The sequence below is a fragment of the Corvus moneduloides genome, chromosome 2, assembly GCF_009650955.1.
Source record: "Corvus moneduloides isolate bCorMon1 chromosome 2, bCorMon1.pri, whole genome shotgun sequence".
In the NCBI taxonomy this organism is placed as follows: domain Eukaryota; kingdom Metazoa; phylum Chordata; class Aves; order Passeriformes; family Corvidae; genus Corvus; species Corvus moneduloides.
This window is the reverse complement of record NC_045477.1, coordinates 113,508,664-113,527,341: the sequence shown is the minus strand read 5'-3', so window position 1 is coordinate 113,527,341 and position 18,678 is coordinate 113,508,664. Positions and strand designations below refer to the sequence as shown.

General features: G+C 36.2%; 1 protein-coding gene across 11 annotated transcripts in view; it reads left to right on the top strand.

The window, feature by feature from the left end:
* Positions 1 to 18,678, top strand: part of DMD (dystrophin) — a 1,179,964-nt gene that overhangs the window by 526,581 nt on the left and 634,705 nt on the right. For 10 of the 11 annotated variants that reach the window (XM_032100882.1, XM_032100878.1, XM_032100881.1 and 7 more), the window contains 4 exons: positions 383 to 565; positions 2,125 to 2,259; positions 3,015 to 3,164; positions 12,684 to 12,845. In XM_032100882.1, the coding sequence (XP_031956773.1) occupies positions 383 to 565; positions 2,125 to 2,259; positions 3,015 to 3,164; positions 12,684 to 12,845 (630 nt within the window). Of the gene's footprint in view, positions 1 to 382; positions 566 to 2,124; positions 2,260 to 3,014; positions 3,165 to 12,352; positions 12,551 to 12,683; positions 12,846 to 18,678 lie in introns of those variants that run through there. The other variant, XM_032100888.1, reaches the window with a different exon arrangement.

Sequence of the window (18,678 nt, the reverse complement as noted above, 5' to 3'; positions counted from 1 at the left end):
ACAGATTTTTTTTTTTGTTTTGTCATTTGTGGTTCATAAGTTATGATGCTAAAAGTGAAAAGTGTTTGGAGAATTTCCTGAGGGAAAAAAGTGCTGAAATGTTCCATTAGCCTGAGAGCTCCAGAACACTAGATGGCTGTGAGATGTTAAATTATATTGAGTATTGTGTATTGGCAACAAAATGAAGCAAAAGTTTTTTGGATGCATTCAAGATTATGTCAGGAAGTCGGGGAATTAAATGCTTCCTGTTGTATTTTGTTTTGTTGTAGTGTTGTTTGAGTTTTTTTCTCCCTCTAGGATTCTGTCAGAGAACACTGATAGTTATCAGAAATCAGTTTCCTTCTTAAACCAGGACTACAACTTCTCTTTTTTTCCTTTCCAGAGAGCAAAGGAGGAAGCTCTGCAGAAAGAGGTGAAAGTGAAGCTTATTACAGATTCTGTGAATAATTTTATAGCAAAGGCTCCACCAGCAGCTCATGAGGCTTTGAAAAAGGAGCTTGATGTTCTAATTACCAGCTACCAGCAACTCTGCAGCAGACTGAATGGAAAGTGGAAGACTTTGGAGGTTTGATATCTTGTCAGTCGTTGTATTTATAGCCCTCCTAACTGCAAGAAGTAAGGTGGAGAGCACAGATATATCATCATATGGGATCGTGGGTAGCCCAAGGCTATCTTCGCTTTATGAGCCATATACCAAATACCCCATGTTATGAGCCACACACAAAGTTATTTTGAGAATCATATCTGCTAGAGAGTTGTGTTACAAGAAAAGACTGAGACATGGCTCTTGGGTCAAAGATGGCAATGGCTGCCCAAGGTTTTATCCCTCCTGAGATCAAGCCAGGAATCTGGCTTTGTAGCAACCCTGTGATGTTCTCTTTATCAGCAACTCTGTGCTTCTCTCTTCCATGGCAAAGGATTTTGATTGAATGGCCCTGAAGCTGGTCAGGTGGTGTTATCTCAGCATGGAAACAGCATTTGATCTTCTGGCAAACTGAATATTTCTCATGTATTTCAAGTTGACCCTGCCATTTCGGCCAACTCCATTGCTGATTCTTGCCATGGCACTGCTTTTATATTACACAGTAGTCACAGTGAATTAGGTGTGGTTTTTTTGTTGTGAATTTTGCAAGAGCTGTATTTTGCTTATGAATAATTTGAAAGAGCTAACCTCATACAGCACAATAATATACCAGAGTAAAAATTATCTTGTCTGAATTTCACTGTGGAAAATTAGGTGTGTAGTCTAAACTGGTAATCTGTATTTACCCTGATCATTGATGATGTGTTGTTGCATGTTAATATCCCTCTATAACCCTCATTTGTTGTGAGAAAAGTTAGGTGAGATGAATTGCACTCTGGGAAGCTTGATCTGCCAAGAGTGTAATACATTTCAATAACATTAATAAGTTCTACTAATGAAAAAAAGGGTACAAAAAGAGATTATTTATGGAGAGTTTAAATGTTTTGTTTGTGTATATAGTGCCATTTTTGTCTGCTTATTTAAGCAGATATCTTCAGGCACTGTATAAATAAAATATTAGACAATAATTTAATTTCAGGAGAATAAGAACATTTTACAACATTATATTTAGTACTCTAGCACTTAAAAGGTACATAAATTGCACTAAATGCGGTTTAGAATTAATTTCCATAGAGATTTCAATCTGAATTCTTAAAAGCTGACATTTTATGAACATGTTATTTAAGCAATTAATATATAGAATATATAAGGAATCTAACTGCTTTTTATAATAAAGACATAAATTTCTGACATGGGTCTTTAAAAATTCTGCTCACTTTCATATTTTTATTAAAAAAAACTTTACAGAAAACATATAAAGTGAATAGTAGATGAAGATTCAAGTTGTGTTTTGCAAAAGTGTTCACTTTTTCATGTTATTTTCTGTGGTTTTTCTCTGTTTAATCAAAATGATGGTTTTCTTGTCTTTTATATTAATTTGGTTCATGTGAGTAGTGGGAAATAAAAATCAACTGTATTGTTCCATAAGCCTCAGATATCAACCATGTTGCTTAGGGGATAAGGCATGAATGTATTCAGTATTTTAATGAGTGAAAATTTTCAGTGAGATTTTCAATCTAAATAAACCTTTTCTTCATCAGGAGGTATGGGCATGTTGGCGTGAATTATTGTCATATTTGGATGTAGAAAATAAATGGTTGAATGAGATCGAACGGAAACTCAAAGCAACTGAAAATATCCAGGGAGGTGCAGAAGAGATTTCTGAGTCTTTAGATGTAAGTGCTAACTTAAATTACCAAATCACATATAAATAAATTGTAAATTCCATGTCATTCTAAAGAAGCTGTGAATTAACATTACACAGGAGCAAATTTCAGAATATTTGTAAAGTCCTAAGTTCTCACTAGATTAAAGAAACGAGGTTTTGAATTCAAATCCAGCTAAATGAAACAGTAATTAAATGTGGTATGGCTGGTGTCATAGACAGTTTTGGTAATGATAAAATAAGCATTCTTAAAAAAAAATTACCTCAGTTCAGACAGTCAAAAAATGTTGAAGGCTTCAGAGAGGGCAAGTTTCCATCATAGAAGTGCAACTTTGTTTATTATTCTTTTTTATTCATAGAGCCTTTTAAATTTGTAGGAATTAAATTAATACTTTTAGTGCATCAAAATACAAAATATTGCATTGATAATTCATTCTTGATGTTGAATTTCATCAATTTAGATACTCAAGTGAGTTTTTTATATTAAAGTACAACTACTTTGACTGAATTCATTGGGCATAGCCCACATTTTTAAAATCAAGCAGTAAATTTATTGCTTTATGAAAAATCTTTGTGCTTGGCAATAAGTAGTACAGAACATTATTTATCAAGGCATGGAACATAAGTACTTCATCTTTTTTTCTCTATTTTTAATTTATATGAAACGTGATATTTCTTTCTTATATTTTTAAGGCAAATTGGGATTGCTCTGTAGAACCTTATTTACAAAAAGGAAAATAAACTACTTTTTTTGACTTTTTTCAGTCTCTGGAACGTTTAATGAGACATCCAGAAGATAACCGCAACCAGATTCGGGAACTGGCTCAGACTTTGACAGATGGTGGAATCTTGGATGAATTGATCAATGAGAAACTTGACAAGTTCAATACTCGATGGGAAGAACTTCAGCAGGAGGTATATTTGATGGTCCTCCCATTAAGTAGAGGACAATCTAACGCCACTTAAAAAATAAAAAAGTTATTTTGTTGGTACAGTTACTGAACAGGTCACAAACAAAATTTTATGTTAGAAGTGGTTTCATGGGTGTGGTGGGCTAACTCCAGTAGGCAGCATAGGACCACAAGACTCCACATCTCCTGGTGCTTTGACAGAGATATAGAAAATGCAAAAGCAAGAAAACTCATGGATTGGGATTAGGACGATTTAATAAGTAAAAGGAAAAAAGGGTAAAAGCAAGTGATGCAGAAGAAATTACCCCCAGAAGACTAATACTCAGCCAGTCCCTGTGGAATGACAACTTTGAAAACACTTTCCCTCACCTCGTCTTATTGTTGAGCATGACCCTGTGTGGTGCTTAGGTCAGCTGTCCTGGCTGTGTCTTTTCAAAGCCCCTTGCCCACCCCCAGCCTGCTCGCTGGAAGGGGCAGGGTGAGAAGGAGAAGTCCTGGGCACTGTAGAAGCCCTGCTAAGCAATGACTAAAACATCCCTGTGTTATCAACACTGTTTTGGTCACCAATCCAAACCACTGAACCATACAGGCTGCAGTGAAAATTAACTCAGTCCCAGCCAAAACCAGTAAAATAGGTAACCCCAAAATTTCAAAACCATAGTGACCAACTAGTGGATTTAATCTTAAATTGAATACGTAGGATGTTTTCTCTGACAAAACTCTTAGCGAGAAGCAAATTATTTTAAAAATGAAATATGAGTAATATCTTTTACATGTATATTTTTCATTAAACAATAAGTGCACTTGTATCAATGAAAGATTTGAAAAGACGCTTCAATATAGAAACACATAACACAAGGAGAGCCAAATCTAGAAATATGCTATAAATATGAGGAAGACATCAGCTCAGTACTTGGTGAAGATCAGAAGTAGTTATTAGGGGAAGACCTAGCAAAGGACATAGATAGCCCCTTTATGACTGTAATCAGAACATGCTCAAAGATGACCTACAAAAACTGTCAAAAATTACTCGGTTACAAGGATATAAATGACGCACAAGTGCAGATTTTTGGAAAGCAGGTGTATTAGAAGGATGAAAATCTACATAACAACGAAAAGAATTTTACTTCTTTCGTGGTGCTTGAAATATACTTATTCTTGAAAACAGTGGAAGTAAACACACTACAATAAAAATTATGGGAGGGTCCTCAGCTGTTCTGAGAATAAACTTGAAGGTTGGGGAGGGAAAGAGCCCAGTCGGGGAAAGAGCCTGGAGCACTGGAGCAGTGCAGGCATTCAGGTAATTCTGTGTAACTGGACAGTGTCATAACAGAAATGTAAATAGAAATTTTTGTATACCTGCTCTTTTTTTTTTTTTTTTTTTTTTTTTTTAATAATCTCAATCCTGTGAGTTTATAAAAATATGTAGACTCTCTGGAATTCTACTTCTTTGTATTTGTCAATTTTTTACTGACTTGAAGGAGAAAACTAGGAACATACAGAAGGCTTCCAGGGTATGAGAACAAGACTTTCAAATAATCATTTTGAGTGATAGTTGAATACTATTCAGTCACCACTAATAGATATTAAATCAAAATTCATAAAACTTCAGGGATTTAGTGTGAAAAGCATATCATGAAGATGTTGTGTGAAATTCTGGAAATAATTTCAATGAGAATATAGGCAAATATATTAGAAATTTGCTCATTGCTCTCCAATTTCTTTCAAAAATAGGCAAATTGGGGTGGAGGGCTTCTTTAAAAGCTTCTTTGAAAGCTTGATCAGATGTTGAGTAGTTAAATACTAATGGTGAGATCTTACTCTGAAGTGGAAAAACATAATTTTTTTTTTTTTTCATAGATTCCTGGTACTGAACTTTCTGTGCTGTTTGTGTAGTCTCTTGAAATTCAAGCAGCATTCTCCTTGTATAATATATATTGCAGGCACATAACACACACCAGCTTATGGTCAAGGTCACTTCTTCACTTGGCCGATTGGTAGTCCTAAAGTGGTGAAGTTATTTGTTTCTATTTGAATAATTGTGCTGGTAATTACCAAGACAATAAGCTCATGTGGGCAGAAACTGATTTGTGAAATATTTATTCACTACTAATAGAGCAACCAAACCAACCACTTCCATATGAATGATGCTGCAAGACAATGCAGCTTTGCTGCTGAGATAGAGATTCATTTTTAAAGGCAGATAATGGCCTGTGTTTATATGCCTTATCTTCTTTAGCTAACAAAGACCGAGTGTGTTTAGTTTACTTTTGAACATTTGGGGCTGGCTGATAAGCAAAGTATACCCTATCCTTACTTTTCAAGGACTGATTCACTTAAAACTCTATATACTGGATTTAGGAAACACTGAAGGATTTGAAGCTAATATTGTAAGCAACTATCATCCCTTGTGATGCTGAAAGTGATTTAAATCCTGTCCAGCAAACTTCAGAAATGACAATCGGATATTCTTGAGACTATGCTTGCAGAAAACTGTACAAAACATTATTGTTCACATGGACTTTACACTAGATTCAATTATTATTGTTGAGTCCTATCTCTTAATTCCTTTTAGGACTCCCCTGAAGATTACCTTTGGTTTCTTTCAAAGAGCACGCATTCATCATTTGACACAATTTTTCTGTTTTGCTCTCCTCTCCAGAGGAGAAAGAATATTTCACACCCAATCTCCACATGATTTCTGGCTGCCAAGAGGACTGCTTTTACAGGTTCTGAGGCATTATCTGCCTGCAGTGATAACCTAAAAAGATAGAAAAATCTTTCCTGGTATGGTTTCCAGGTTTGGAAGTCAATTGATCAAAGCTGAATATCACTTAATGGATGGGAAGTCATATATTTCTAGGCATTTACTTGAAAAGTCAATTGATCAAAGCTGAATATCACTTAATGGCTGGGAGGTCATATATTTCTAGGCATTTACTTGAAAAGCACACTGCATAATATTACTAGAACTTGCAGAAGAATTAGTTCTAGGTTGGAGGGTCTTAAAAAATCATGGGTCCAAAGGTAATGTTTTGAATTTTAAAAAACATGTTTCTAATTTAGGTCTAATCACAAACATTAATCTACTCTGAGATTAAGCAAAGATTAACATGTTTGGAATTTGATGTGAGGGATACTGTTGGGGTCCCTTCCCCCCTGCCATGTAGTCCTGGGAGAGGGGCCCCGGGGGGGGAGACACGAGGTTTCCCTAGCCCCTGGTCAGCCTCATTCCCCCTTGGTTGTTTTGTGTTCCCCTGCGCGGGCAAGGACCCTTGGGTCCCGTGATGGAGAAATAAACATCTCTTAAACATCTATCAAGAATCGGTCCATATATATTTCTTTTCCACGGGACTCCTTGTTTGATATGCGTGTTACAGTATCTGCACTGTAACAAATGGTGCATAATGCGAGCAGAATGATCCCCGATCCCTAAGTGACTGATGTGTGAGTAAACTCTAGAAACTCAGGATTTCTCTTCTTGTTTTGTTTTGCTGTTCCATCTCTAAACTATGGAGGAACCGTGGAAAGACTTTTGGCTCTCAGAGCCGCATATGGACATTTATCTTAAACTTGAAAAGATTCTTGAACAACGATTTGTAAATTTTAGCTTAATTCAAGCTCAAAAGGAACTGAAACATGTCCTGGCATGGTTGTTTAAGAACTTTTTCTATGTTTCTTGGGATGTGATTGTTACCAAAGACTTTTGGAATACCGTTTGGACACAGTTAATTTCTGAGTCAAAATATATGCCAGTGGAAGAATATTTTCATGAATATTATTTAGTTACCGAGACTGTTGAGCAATGTCAGCTGTGTCTTGGCGAAGGGAGGCCTGCCTCAGGGACCGTGCGACCGCGGCCACGTGGACCGAGCCCTCTCTGATCAGCAGTGAGGCAGTTCCCACGTGCGGGCGGAACAGCGTGAGCTGCAGTGTTGGCCACGGAGCGAGCCGCAGCAGGAGCGGGGTGACCCAGCGGTGCCCACCCGGCCCTGCGCAGCGCGTGGTGGAGCGAGCCCCGTGAACGCCCAACCGAGAGGAGCAGCGTGCGGGCGGTGGCTGGCGGCGGTGAAGCGGAGCCGCGCCCAGCCAAGATGCGTGCTGGAGCAGGGTGCAGGGGGGTCGTTGCTCGGGGGCCCGGCCGAAACATGGGCGCGGGGCCGCGCAGAGCCCAGACACGCACCGGAGCAGCGCCACTCGGAGAGCGCGGAGCAGACGCAACGCGGGGGCCCGGCCGAGACATTGGAGTCAGCAAGGCAGCAGCCACGCAGGACCGGCACCCATGACGAACACGCAAGCACATGATAGGAGAAGTTGTAGCAATGAAAATCACAGGAACTGTGAAATGGTACAATGTAAAAAACAACTATGGATTTATAACACAAGATGATACAGGGGAAGATTTATTCATCCATAGAACTGCCATTAAAAGGAAAAACCCTAGAAATTACCTGCAAAGTGTAGGAGATGGGGAAGTTGTACAATTTGATATAGTGCAAGGAAAGAAGGGTTTACAACCAGCAAATGTTACTGGGCCTGGAGGTAATCCAGTCAAAGGCAGCTGTTATGCACAAAATTATAACCAATATCCATCCCAGCAACTTCCCTACCCACAACCTACTTTCCCCTTTTACCCTATACCCAATATAAACCCTTTCCTAAGTTTACCCCATCCCTAGTTTATTCCTAATCCATTTTTCACCTCATGGCTTCCCTATACAATTCCCTTTCCTTACAACTCCTCTCCGATGCCAAGGGGGTAATGAAAAGGGGGAGGGAAGAAATTAAACCCTCTCCTGCCTCAGTTTCCCCACAAAGCATTCCTGGAGAGTCCTGTCTCCCTTCTGTCAGCCTTAAGATGTTCTAGAGAATCTGTTTGGACATTTAAAGACTCAGGAGGGTGGCTTGTCTCGTTTTGAAACTGTTCTTGTTATGTTTATCCAGTTTTTTTTAATGTTAAGTTCTAAATCTCTTCTTGTTAAAAATAAACAGGTGAAATGTCGGGGTCTCCTCCCCTGCCATGGAGCCCTGGGAGAGGGGCCCTGGGGGGAGGCACGGGGTTTCCCTGCCCCTGCTCAGCCTCGTTCCCCATTGGTTGTTTTGTGTTCCCTGTGCGGGCAAGGACCCTCAGGTCCCGTGATTGCCGCAGTTCCTCAGCAGAGCCCCGGCCATGTGGCTGGAGAAATAAACATCTCTGAAACATCTACCAAGAATCGGTCCATAGATATCCTTTTCCATGGGCCTCCTTGTTTGATACGCGTGTTACAGTATCTACACTGTAACAGGGTACAGAGAATTTGTGACATATCTCAGTCACAATCATTATCACACCAAGAGTCAGGTTAAATTTTAAAGTAATTTAAGCAAGTTAAGAAGGAATTTTAAAGCTTCCTAACTTTTTAACTTTGCCTGTGGCAACGTTTCTCAATAATACAAGTGTATAACCGAGCCACAAAAAAACCCCAAAAAGCTAAGATTTCTGCCTTTCTTAACAGACCCTTTTCCACAAGCTGTAACTTATAAGCTAATTAATGAACTGAACTCTGCATTTTAAATAAATATACCCTGCAGTAAAAGTGCTGTAATTTTCAAAAGCTTTTGTGCTATTATTCTCCCACAGCCCAACTACTAAGTACTGCCTTACGCTATTTGGTTTTAACCGTAAAACTCTAACCAACATCTTAGTAACTGCATGTGTGACTGATGTCATTAAACAGATGAAATGTCTTATTTAGTCAAAAAAGTGGTAATATCTATAAATACAACTTTATAACATTCAACATCAAGGAATTAACTATGGTCCTTTCCCTTAATATTACATTTTATATGGGTAATATGCAATGTTGCTATTTCCTGCATTTAACATTGGCTTTTGGTAGATTGTAAACAGATTTGTGCAGAACATCATATCATAAAAAGTATTATGTTTATCATAAACCCACTAAAAATCTATAAAAACCCTGTAGAGACTTAAAAATTTATTCCATAAATATTTTTTTTTGTTTCTCTTTCATTCTAATAGTGCCTAACAGCAGATTTTTTTTTTTCTTTGAATTAGTTTTCCTTGACAGCTGTCAACATTTCGCTGGCTCAGAAATAATTAAAGAGTTGGTTGTTTTCCTGAGATTTTCTGTTTAGAAATTAACTGTCAGCTACTTCTCTTCAGAGACCAAAGCCTTCAGCTATATTGACTATGATCTGATAGCAAAGCTGGAGCTTCTCATTATCTTCTCAGACCCACACTGCAGTGTTAAGCCATCTAGATTTTTTCACAATGAAATAGAAACCCCATAATATTTCAGGAAACAAATAAGCAAATGAATCAAACAGGACATCATAAATTAAAATATTTTTATAGCATAGATACATAAAATTTCAGCTCTCAGCTCTCACATGTCTTTAAAAAATAGGCATATATAGATTTTCACACAGACAGACATGGGTTGTAAGGACAAATTTGAAATTCGGCTTCAGAGATGTAAGTGTGTAGTATCACTACTCCTTTTTGTAAAGCATTCTAATGCTTATGTCCACCAACAACTCTTTTCTATGGAAAGAGAAGAAGAAGGCTTCTCAATATTGTGGCATTCCCCTTCACTGAATTAGGAAAATATTCTGCAATGCCAGTGGTAGTACCAGGGACCTACTTAGTGAAAAAGATTAAATTTTTGAATCAATTGTTGCTTATTGTAGAAATATGTTATATTACAGGAGTGTATCGTACCTTTTATAAGATTATTGTAAAGATTTTCATTTACATTTGGTGTGGGAATTCAACAGGGTCAGCTATGGGCTTGACTTTAGGTGAACATGCAGGACAGGGTTTCCAGTAAGCAATACAGACAAAAAATTAAGATAGCACCCATTTATATCTGAGAAAATCATCACAACTCTGGAGGTACTATTTCCCAACATTCAGCTGTGTGGCTCTTCTCCCATTGCCAAAATAATTCCTCTCTTTTACTGCTGCATTAATGTCTTGGTCTTACATGATCCATTCATTCACTTAAACTGTTCACAGTTTTGGGAAAAGATGTACTTTCAGCTCACTTGGAAGAGGCAAAATGTCACACAGATTCTCAGGCTGTAATCAAATTCTCTCTGAGGACAATGAAAGGGGAATTTTTTGTCATTGTGTATGTGTTGTGTGCACATAAAGACATCACAAGCATGAATATGTATTTATCTGACTTTATATTTGCTTGAAATACAAATGTAAAAATTCAGTCACTCAGGCAACGATTTGTTGTAATTTTTCCTTAAGCTAATCTGCTATAATATTTGATCAACAAGTTTAGGAATCTTTTAATTTTTCCAGTTGTATTCTAAAATGGGATTTTGATATACATAGTTTCTGATTATATCAGCACAAAGATGACAATTTTTCGATCACCGCTTATTTTTTGTAGTGTTTTAGGCTTTGGGAATTTGCGTGCATTCTGCTACTTCATTGCATGCATGCAGTCTGCTTCTAAGGCTGGCAGCAAATGTATCTGTACTTAAACAAGTCCCTAATTCCAAATATTTGACAGAGGTTCAGAGTTTCAGGTGTTGCTATAAAACTAGTTTTTCAGATAAGACTAAATTTAATATTGAATTCTCTAGGAAGTGCAGACACTTTTTTGGATGACTCATAAGAGTGGAACTTTATTAGTGTCTTATTTTAAATGGTGAGCTTTCCTGTACAGAAGGACATGGAGCGTGTGTTAGTCCTAAACAGTTAACCACAGAGATCAGTTAAGGCAGGGGGGTTCTTCCAAGCTTCCAGGAGGATGACCTTACCCATTAGATGTAGAAAGCTACTTATCCTGTTTCTGAGCTAATGTGTCTTTCAATCTACCCTATAGTGACGCAAATGGATTGATAGTCTATATCTTAGCCAGGCTTACAAATCAGTAGTAAGTAGTGCCAAGGTAGATGGGAGCTGTGGTTTTTAAATTCAGCTGTTGTTTTTAAACTCACTGCTTTGAACAGGCTGAGAAGATTTTTACATTAAAATCTGCAGTCAGATGAACATAAAAGTAATTTAGGTAGCAAGCCTTAGTAATGTAGTAGGGTAATAATACCTTGGTGGTTTAGGTGCTCCCATTAACACTGACAGCATGAGTCTGATATGTAAAGCTGCTCAGTTCCATGGAAGGTTCCTGGAACTGGCAGTGATACAAGATTATCTGATCAGTTGTTTTGAAATAGCACAAAGCAGCTTACAAAAACAAATATAGAAAATACTGGTTGGATCCCTATCCTTTAACTAAGTCAAACAGCTAGCAAGAATGCTCACAAGAAATAATCTTTTTCATTTGTTATATGTGAAGCTCTGTAAGAATCTGAGAGCTCCATGAAGAAGGTACAGATATATCAAATATTCTCACTGAACTGCTGAGAGATATTTTTGTTCAAGGCGAGAGTGTTGTAATGGGTATGAAATAAAGTATGGCTGGCTTACCAGAGAGAAAACGTGTGATTTGACTTGAAAAATGGTAGGATACCTAGCAATGTTATTTAAAGGGTGCTTGCTTTCACCTTTGATTAATGTCAAAGAAAGTTAGTCACCTTATCCTGTGATCAGCAATATGGCTGGGCTTGTACACAGAAAAACTCTGTTGAATTTGAAGTTGTTGGTAACTATTGTGTGCTTTGTATAAAGCAGAAACTCTGCCAGGCAGTAGCTGGGGTCCAAGTAAAATATGAGTCTGCAGGTAGACACAATGACAGATGGAAGAATGTACTGGGTTATTTATTACCTGATAAATGCCTTATTAAAGTGTTGCAAATAATATTTAAAGCTGACTCATTTATGTGAAGTGTTTAATATAAGCATGTTCTAAGGACAAATTGGATGGAGAATTTATTGCCCTCATTTTTTAAACCATAAACTGAACTCCTTTGAAAGGAAAACATCCTTCTCCAAAAAGGGTCATGTAAAAAGCCACGGTGGCACTGCTGGGGGACTAGAAGCAAGATTCAACTTTTTAGGTTTTTTTTTTTCCCCACATTACAGAAAAAGTAGGCATTGTCTTTTCCAAACAGCTATTTATGCTTCATCTAAGAGAAATCCAGCTCAAGAGAGTTGTTATGCCTCTCACTTACTGAGGTGGATTGCCTTGGATAGGATTGTGATGACAGTAACACTATTCTCAGTAAACAAAGTCTCTTGAATTATATAATAAGATCAGGAGGACCTCTCTGCCTCAGAAAGACAGCACTGTCAGGATGCTTTGATGATGCAGCTTTGCCATCTTGCACTCTGAATAGAAATCCTCAGTTTACACATTGGTTTTTTGGGATCCTTCATTTTTTAGAACTTGTCTGTGGATCTGGGTGTTGTTTGTTTCTTACCGAGAAAAACAAATGGGTGGCAAAAAGATGCGCAATTTATCCTACAAAAAGGTGGATGAGCACAAGTCAGGAGTCCTGTGTCTGATTCCTTGCCTGAATTTTTTGGGGAAAAAAAAATGTGTGGAAAAAAATTTATTATATGCATTGTTACTGTGAATGCTGATAACGTTATCATTGTTTTTAGGCCGTGAGAAGACAGAAAAGTCTTGAACAGAGTATTCAATCTGCACAGGAGACTGACAAAACACTGCGCTTGATCCAGGAGTCTCTGGCTGTTATTGACAAACAGTTAACAGCCTACACTGCAGACAGAGTGGATGCAGCACAGGTCCCTCAGGAAGCACAGGTAAGTTATACACGTTGAGCTCATGTGTTTACTAGTTTTCTTAATCAACCAAAGAGTGTTTGGTTGTCCTTCGGCCTCTCATTAAAGAGGATTTGCAACATGATCAGCATGAAAGTGCAAGTAAATTTTGTGTAGGATTACTTTGAGAAGTTTAAGCTACTTTCCTATTAAAGTCATATTTTCCTTCTGATTTATATTATATACCAGTCCAAAAGATGTAAAAAGCTATAACTATCATGGAAGACTATGCAGTAATTTTAAAATAACAAGGTTAGGCAATGTGAGTCTTTAAAATCCAGCTCCCGTCATAGAAAGAGGAAACTCATCCTCACTACTCTTGGATGGCTCTTTTGCAAAGTTGATTATGTGGCCTAAGGTTTGTTACTAAATTATTGAAACATAGACCACATTGTTCATTATTTCATCATGTGCACATCAATGTACTTATATTTAAACTTTCACAGCTCACATAAGTTCTGTGGAAAAAGCTTTTTCCAATCTTTACACATGGTTTATTGAGCCTTTGAAATAAAAATGTGCATCTAATTATCGTGTTTACTCTTTCATTCTTTCTTCTGTAAAGTCTACTTTCCTGCAGCATTGGGGGTAAGAATATGAATGAAATGAAACCAAACATCTGTGCAATAAAACTATTAACACTCTACAATATTATATACCTCAACTTTTCTGTTAAATTCATCTAAATTTAGGCAGTCATATTATGAAAGTAAACAAACAGGGAAAAAACTGTGGGGAAGTTGAAAATGAATGTTTTTATAATGATTTTAGAAGAGGCATTCAGTTGTGGTTTTTTAGGCATGTTTGTAGAGTTTTAAATCTTTCCAAAAAAATTACTATCTTGTAGGGAGTAGCTTAGATGGTCTTAAATATATTCAGAGATGAATATATGCAGCCCTGAAAATAATTTCTTCTCTCCTTTCAGAAATAAAGGTTACTGCATCTTTTGAATTAACATGTAGATAGATGTACCTTTCAGTACCTTTTTGCGTGTGTGTGCACTTGTAGGTGCATGCAGATATTTCTATGTGTATGTAGGGACTATAAATTCTATATTTGGAAAATAGGACCACATCTGGATTCAGTCTTATTTTGAAAATATCTTTTATCCTACTTTATTTTATTTTAATTTATATCAGTATAATAACAGATTTAGACAAATTGTTTCAGTTTGAACCCTAAACAATGTTAGCTGCTGACTCTCTTGAATTATTTTTCTCCTTCCCAGAAATCTGAATGGTGTAAGCAATTTTTTTAATAAGATAAAAACTAACATTTTTTTAAAGATACCTCAGTTGAATTTCTCATCTTGTAATTATATAGAATGAATACATAAGAAAATTTGCTATGAAAATGTACTCTTTTTTTTATGGTGTGTTTGGACCCTTGTATGCTTCACACGTCCGTGGATGCATCTGGTTTATGTGCATCCTCAGGTACTTTATCGGGAATTGCTACAGACTGTGTAAAAGTCATTCAGAACTTCAGAAAATGAAGCAGCACAAAACCCAATCAACCTTAATTAGCACACTTTCATAGGAAAATTTCAGCTCAGTGCCTTTGCAGAACTTGTCATTTTTCTTGAGATTTTATTGTCTCATGTCAGGTTCACCCGATTGTATTATATCCACTGTGGGAAAACCAACATAGAGGCTGCTGATTTTTTCCCTTTCATGTTTTTATTTTATGGTGCCAGTGAGACCTAATGAAAAAAAACTTAATTAACAACTGAACAGGTTTAATGCAAATATTGAAGTTCTCTGAAGTTCAGTTGTGAAGTTCTTTAAAATCCTTAGAGGGAAAGGGAATAAACAATCATTTTTATGTGGGTAAATAGACTGAGCCATTCCTTCAGCAAAGAGCCACCCCAGCCAGTTGCCACACATCTTGAATGGCCACGTCTCCTCTGGAGCTTCTGCTGGCACAGTTCTTTTGTAGAGCTGGAAACAGTTTATTCATGTAAGATACCTACAATAGTGTCTGCACAGCTGGAATGGGAATCTTTCAGTCAGTGGTGTTGCTTTCTGGACAGGGATCAGTTTTTCCATGCTGAGGGATTTAGCAAACCATTCAGCAATATGTGTTGCTGAATATGTTCTAAAAGAACATATGGGGAAATTTATAATCAGAAAGCTGCTGAGGGCTTGGGAGCTCTGTGTGTTTGCTTCAAAAATTTCAAGTCCATTTAGAGCATTGATAGGAGGAATAATCTTTGTTTCAGCTGATCAGAAATTAACCTGAGAAAATTATATTTAGCTCCTCTTTTTAAGTGAAATGATCAGTTTAGCTTATTCAGAAACTTGACAGAAAGAAAGGTGAGTCAAATATGTGCTATTCAACTTCTCCTTAGGATCACTTTCTGAATATAAATTCTGTGTGCTTCTTACTCCACCATGTGGCACTGAGAATTTAATGCTAGAGAGCCAGTGTTACCCAAATTATTTGGAATACAACTAAAGATGATGTATTCAGACAAAAAAAACCTAACAGCAACCACAGAGATAAATCAGTTCAGATTCTTCAAGGTCCAATGATGACAAAACCTCGAGTGAGGTAAATTCTAAAGCAATATTCCAAAAGGAATATTTATTTGTATGCTTGATCTCATGATCCCAATGGAAGACTTTTTCATTTTCTAAACTTACCAAAAAAATACAGAGAATGAAGCCATCATCACAAGAATTTGCAGTTGATGACTTTTTTTCAAGTATTCTTTAACTGTCAGGAAGAAAACAAATCTTTACCAAAATTATTACATTTATATGAGAAAACATTTTCCAAATAATTATTTGTAGCTTTGTTATTCAATGACTTTTGATGGAAGAGAGAATTTCCATTTTGTACATCTGCTTAGTCTGAGTGACTACATGAACATTTTTACACTCTAGGAGAGAAAACAGACTTATTTCATTTCTCACCTGCATATGACAAATCACTTGTCTGTTGTTCTCCCCAGTCAAATTATATAAGTTGTGGTACGGAGAAGAACTCAATATTGTGTTTTTGAAAAGTGCAAAAGTAATCTACCTTTTCAATAAATTCCTTGGATAATTTCAGTTCTGTAGTGATAAGCACTACATGCCTGGCTGTTTTCTAAGTGAAGGTGGCTATTAATCTATTTTTATAGTATCTTTGTGCTTTGTTCAAAACCAAAGTTAATGTGATGAATAGAATAGCAGAATTGTTCAGTTGCTCAAGGTGTTACTTAACAAGAATGATGCCACACTTCATTGCCTTCAGGCTAATATTTTGGGACGAAGAACTCACAGCTGTCTACTTAGGAAAATGTTAAAGTTACTTACACTTACCTTTCCTCTCCTGGAAATTGTGAGAATTGTTTTGTTAAGCCATATGTGGATCAGTGGTCAGAGGGGAGAGCTTGATAAGTGTTATTCAGAAGCATAAGCTTACATTTTATTATGTGTTAAGTTTGAATATCTATGCACATTTCTGTACTATACAGGCTGTCACCCTCTAACACATCTCCATAGCATCTGAACACTGTGTTTTTAACTGCATTTATCATGTCCAACTTCCAGTCTTGCCTTACCAGTCATGGTTCTACCCTGTTCTACATTTCTCATTTGGACTCTCCAGTGAATATTTCATGAGAGTTGGTGTCCATAAGTATGTAGTTTGAGTTAAGACTTACCTGTGTGTCATTCATGCTGTGACATCATCATCTATATGTTATATACTTTTACATATATATATATGAATAAAAATTTTGCAAATTTCCTGAAAGGTTGCCACTGATAGCAAATGAGAATCCTTAACCAGTAGGACACAATAATTTATGCACAATACTATTGCTTCATTACATACAGCACATATATTCTGATGTTCTAGAAATTAAACGAAGGCAAAGGTTTTGCTCTTTGTTAAAAAAAAAAATAGAAAAGAAATAGACAGGAGCCACTGAGAAAAGAAGAGATGGGGATAATAGCAGAAAAAATAGTGTTTTCTTATGGGTGTTAAGAAGTCAATGCAATAAATTTGTGAGTCAAAAGAGACACAAAAGTCAAAGTGGTAATTTAAAAATTGAATAATAATGGATATCCTAGGCAGGTGTTATAAATTCTTTTGTATCTCTTCAGGACTGATTTAATCTTTCTGCCTATGAGCAGCAGTAGCAAATAAAAAATAATAAAAAAAAAGGCTTTCCTTGCTACAAGCCTTACTAACTTTTCTTTTAATCTTTCCTCTAATGTGTTTGTTCTCTTCGATTCCACATTTTGATGTCAGAGTAGGTGATGCTTCATCTCTCTCCTGCAGAGCACTTTAAAAAAGTAAGATAGGACAATCTCTATGCAATGTCCCATAATACCTAATTGCTTAAACACTACCCTTATCTGTACTGTGCTGTTCTGACCTATTCAGATAAGAACTGTTCAGTTATATGCTTTCTGGAGTGACTCTGAGGTTGAACAAAGTAAATTGGAAAATGCAACCAAAAACCAGTTCGTTGATGAGGTGCAGAAGCAAACTGTTGAAATACTGGGTGTGATATAGTATATTTTTTAACATTCAGACTTGCTTCTTCCATTTATGTGCAGGTCTAACATCCAAGACATCAAAAAGTTATTTGGCTTCTGGTACTAACTAATCCTGAATCACCACTAGTGTAGTCTGTGTGTGGCACAAAAATGGAAGATAATTCTGTTACAACTCAAACACACTTCAAGGGGGAATTTTAAACCTAGACAAGGAAAAAATAAATGCTCAGCAATTAAATAAACCTTCTCTTCTTGATGGAATCATTCTTTTAGTTGACCATTTTTGTTTTCTCAAAATTTGGAAAAATTCTCTTATTTGCTCCAGATGTTTCTGACCATTTGTTAAATAGCCTTATCAAGGAGAACTCAAAATATGACAAATCAAAAGTATACAACTATGATAATTTTAAAAGAAAAAATCATCTAAATTTGGAGCTTTCTGCTAGTCATTTTGCTTTTACAAATGCTTTGCTTTAGGGAAATATTTTAATTCTCAAAATAGTACTGATTAATTTAGAGCCATATATATATTCTTGAAATTAAACTTAGTAAAGACTTAGTGGTTTCATGTAGTTTTGCAAGTCTTTTTTCTTAAAATTTACTTTAATACATTTTCAATAAAAGTTGAATATAAATATGGCATAACTTTCAGTATCAAGCAGTGAAAAACTGCTTTCAGTAAAGTGCGGAAATACATAATACATGATAATGGTATAGAAGTCATTATAACCACATAATATCCATATAAAATGGGCAGTGTATTGTGTACACAGTTTTGTACTTAATAACCTATGAAAATGTGATTAAAAATACATGTATATTAATTTTTACTATAAATGTTACTGTAGTGTAAGATGAATTTATGTGCATATATTTTAAATTATACCTGGTCTTCAGAGTATCTGAAAAATGCTGTATACCATTAAAAAAAGGATTGAATATAAAATCATTTTTTAATGCAGGAGTAATGACCTCAAATGCATCTCATGATGGGAACATATCTTCTTGTCTTTATTTCATTGGGTAATTTTTCTCAGTAGTGCTGTCTAGCAGTTCTGCTAATAATTTCAATTTCTTATTTTCCAGCAATTTAAACATAAATATATGTGAATCATCCTGAAGTATATTGTATTAATATATTTTCTGGAAATTCTTTTCCATTGCATTGCACTAGCCAACACTGCTTAAGTTAATTATTTCTTGTAAGGTTGATTTATGGTGAACCAAAAAAGCTGATGTTTTTCTTTGGATCACACTCTGATCTTGCAGACAGACTTAATGTATTTTCTAACACACATTGCTGGTTAAGTTATTATAAT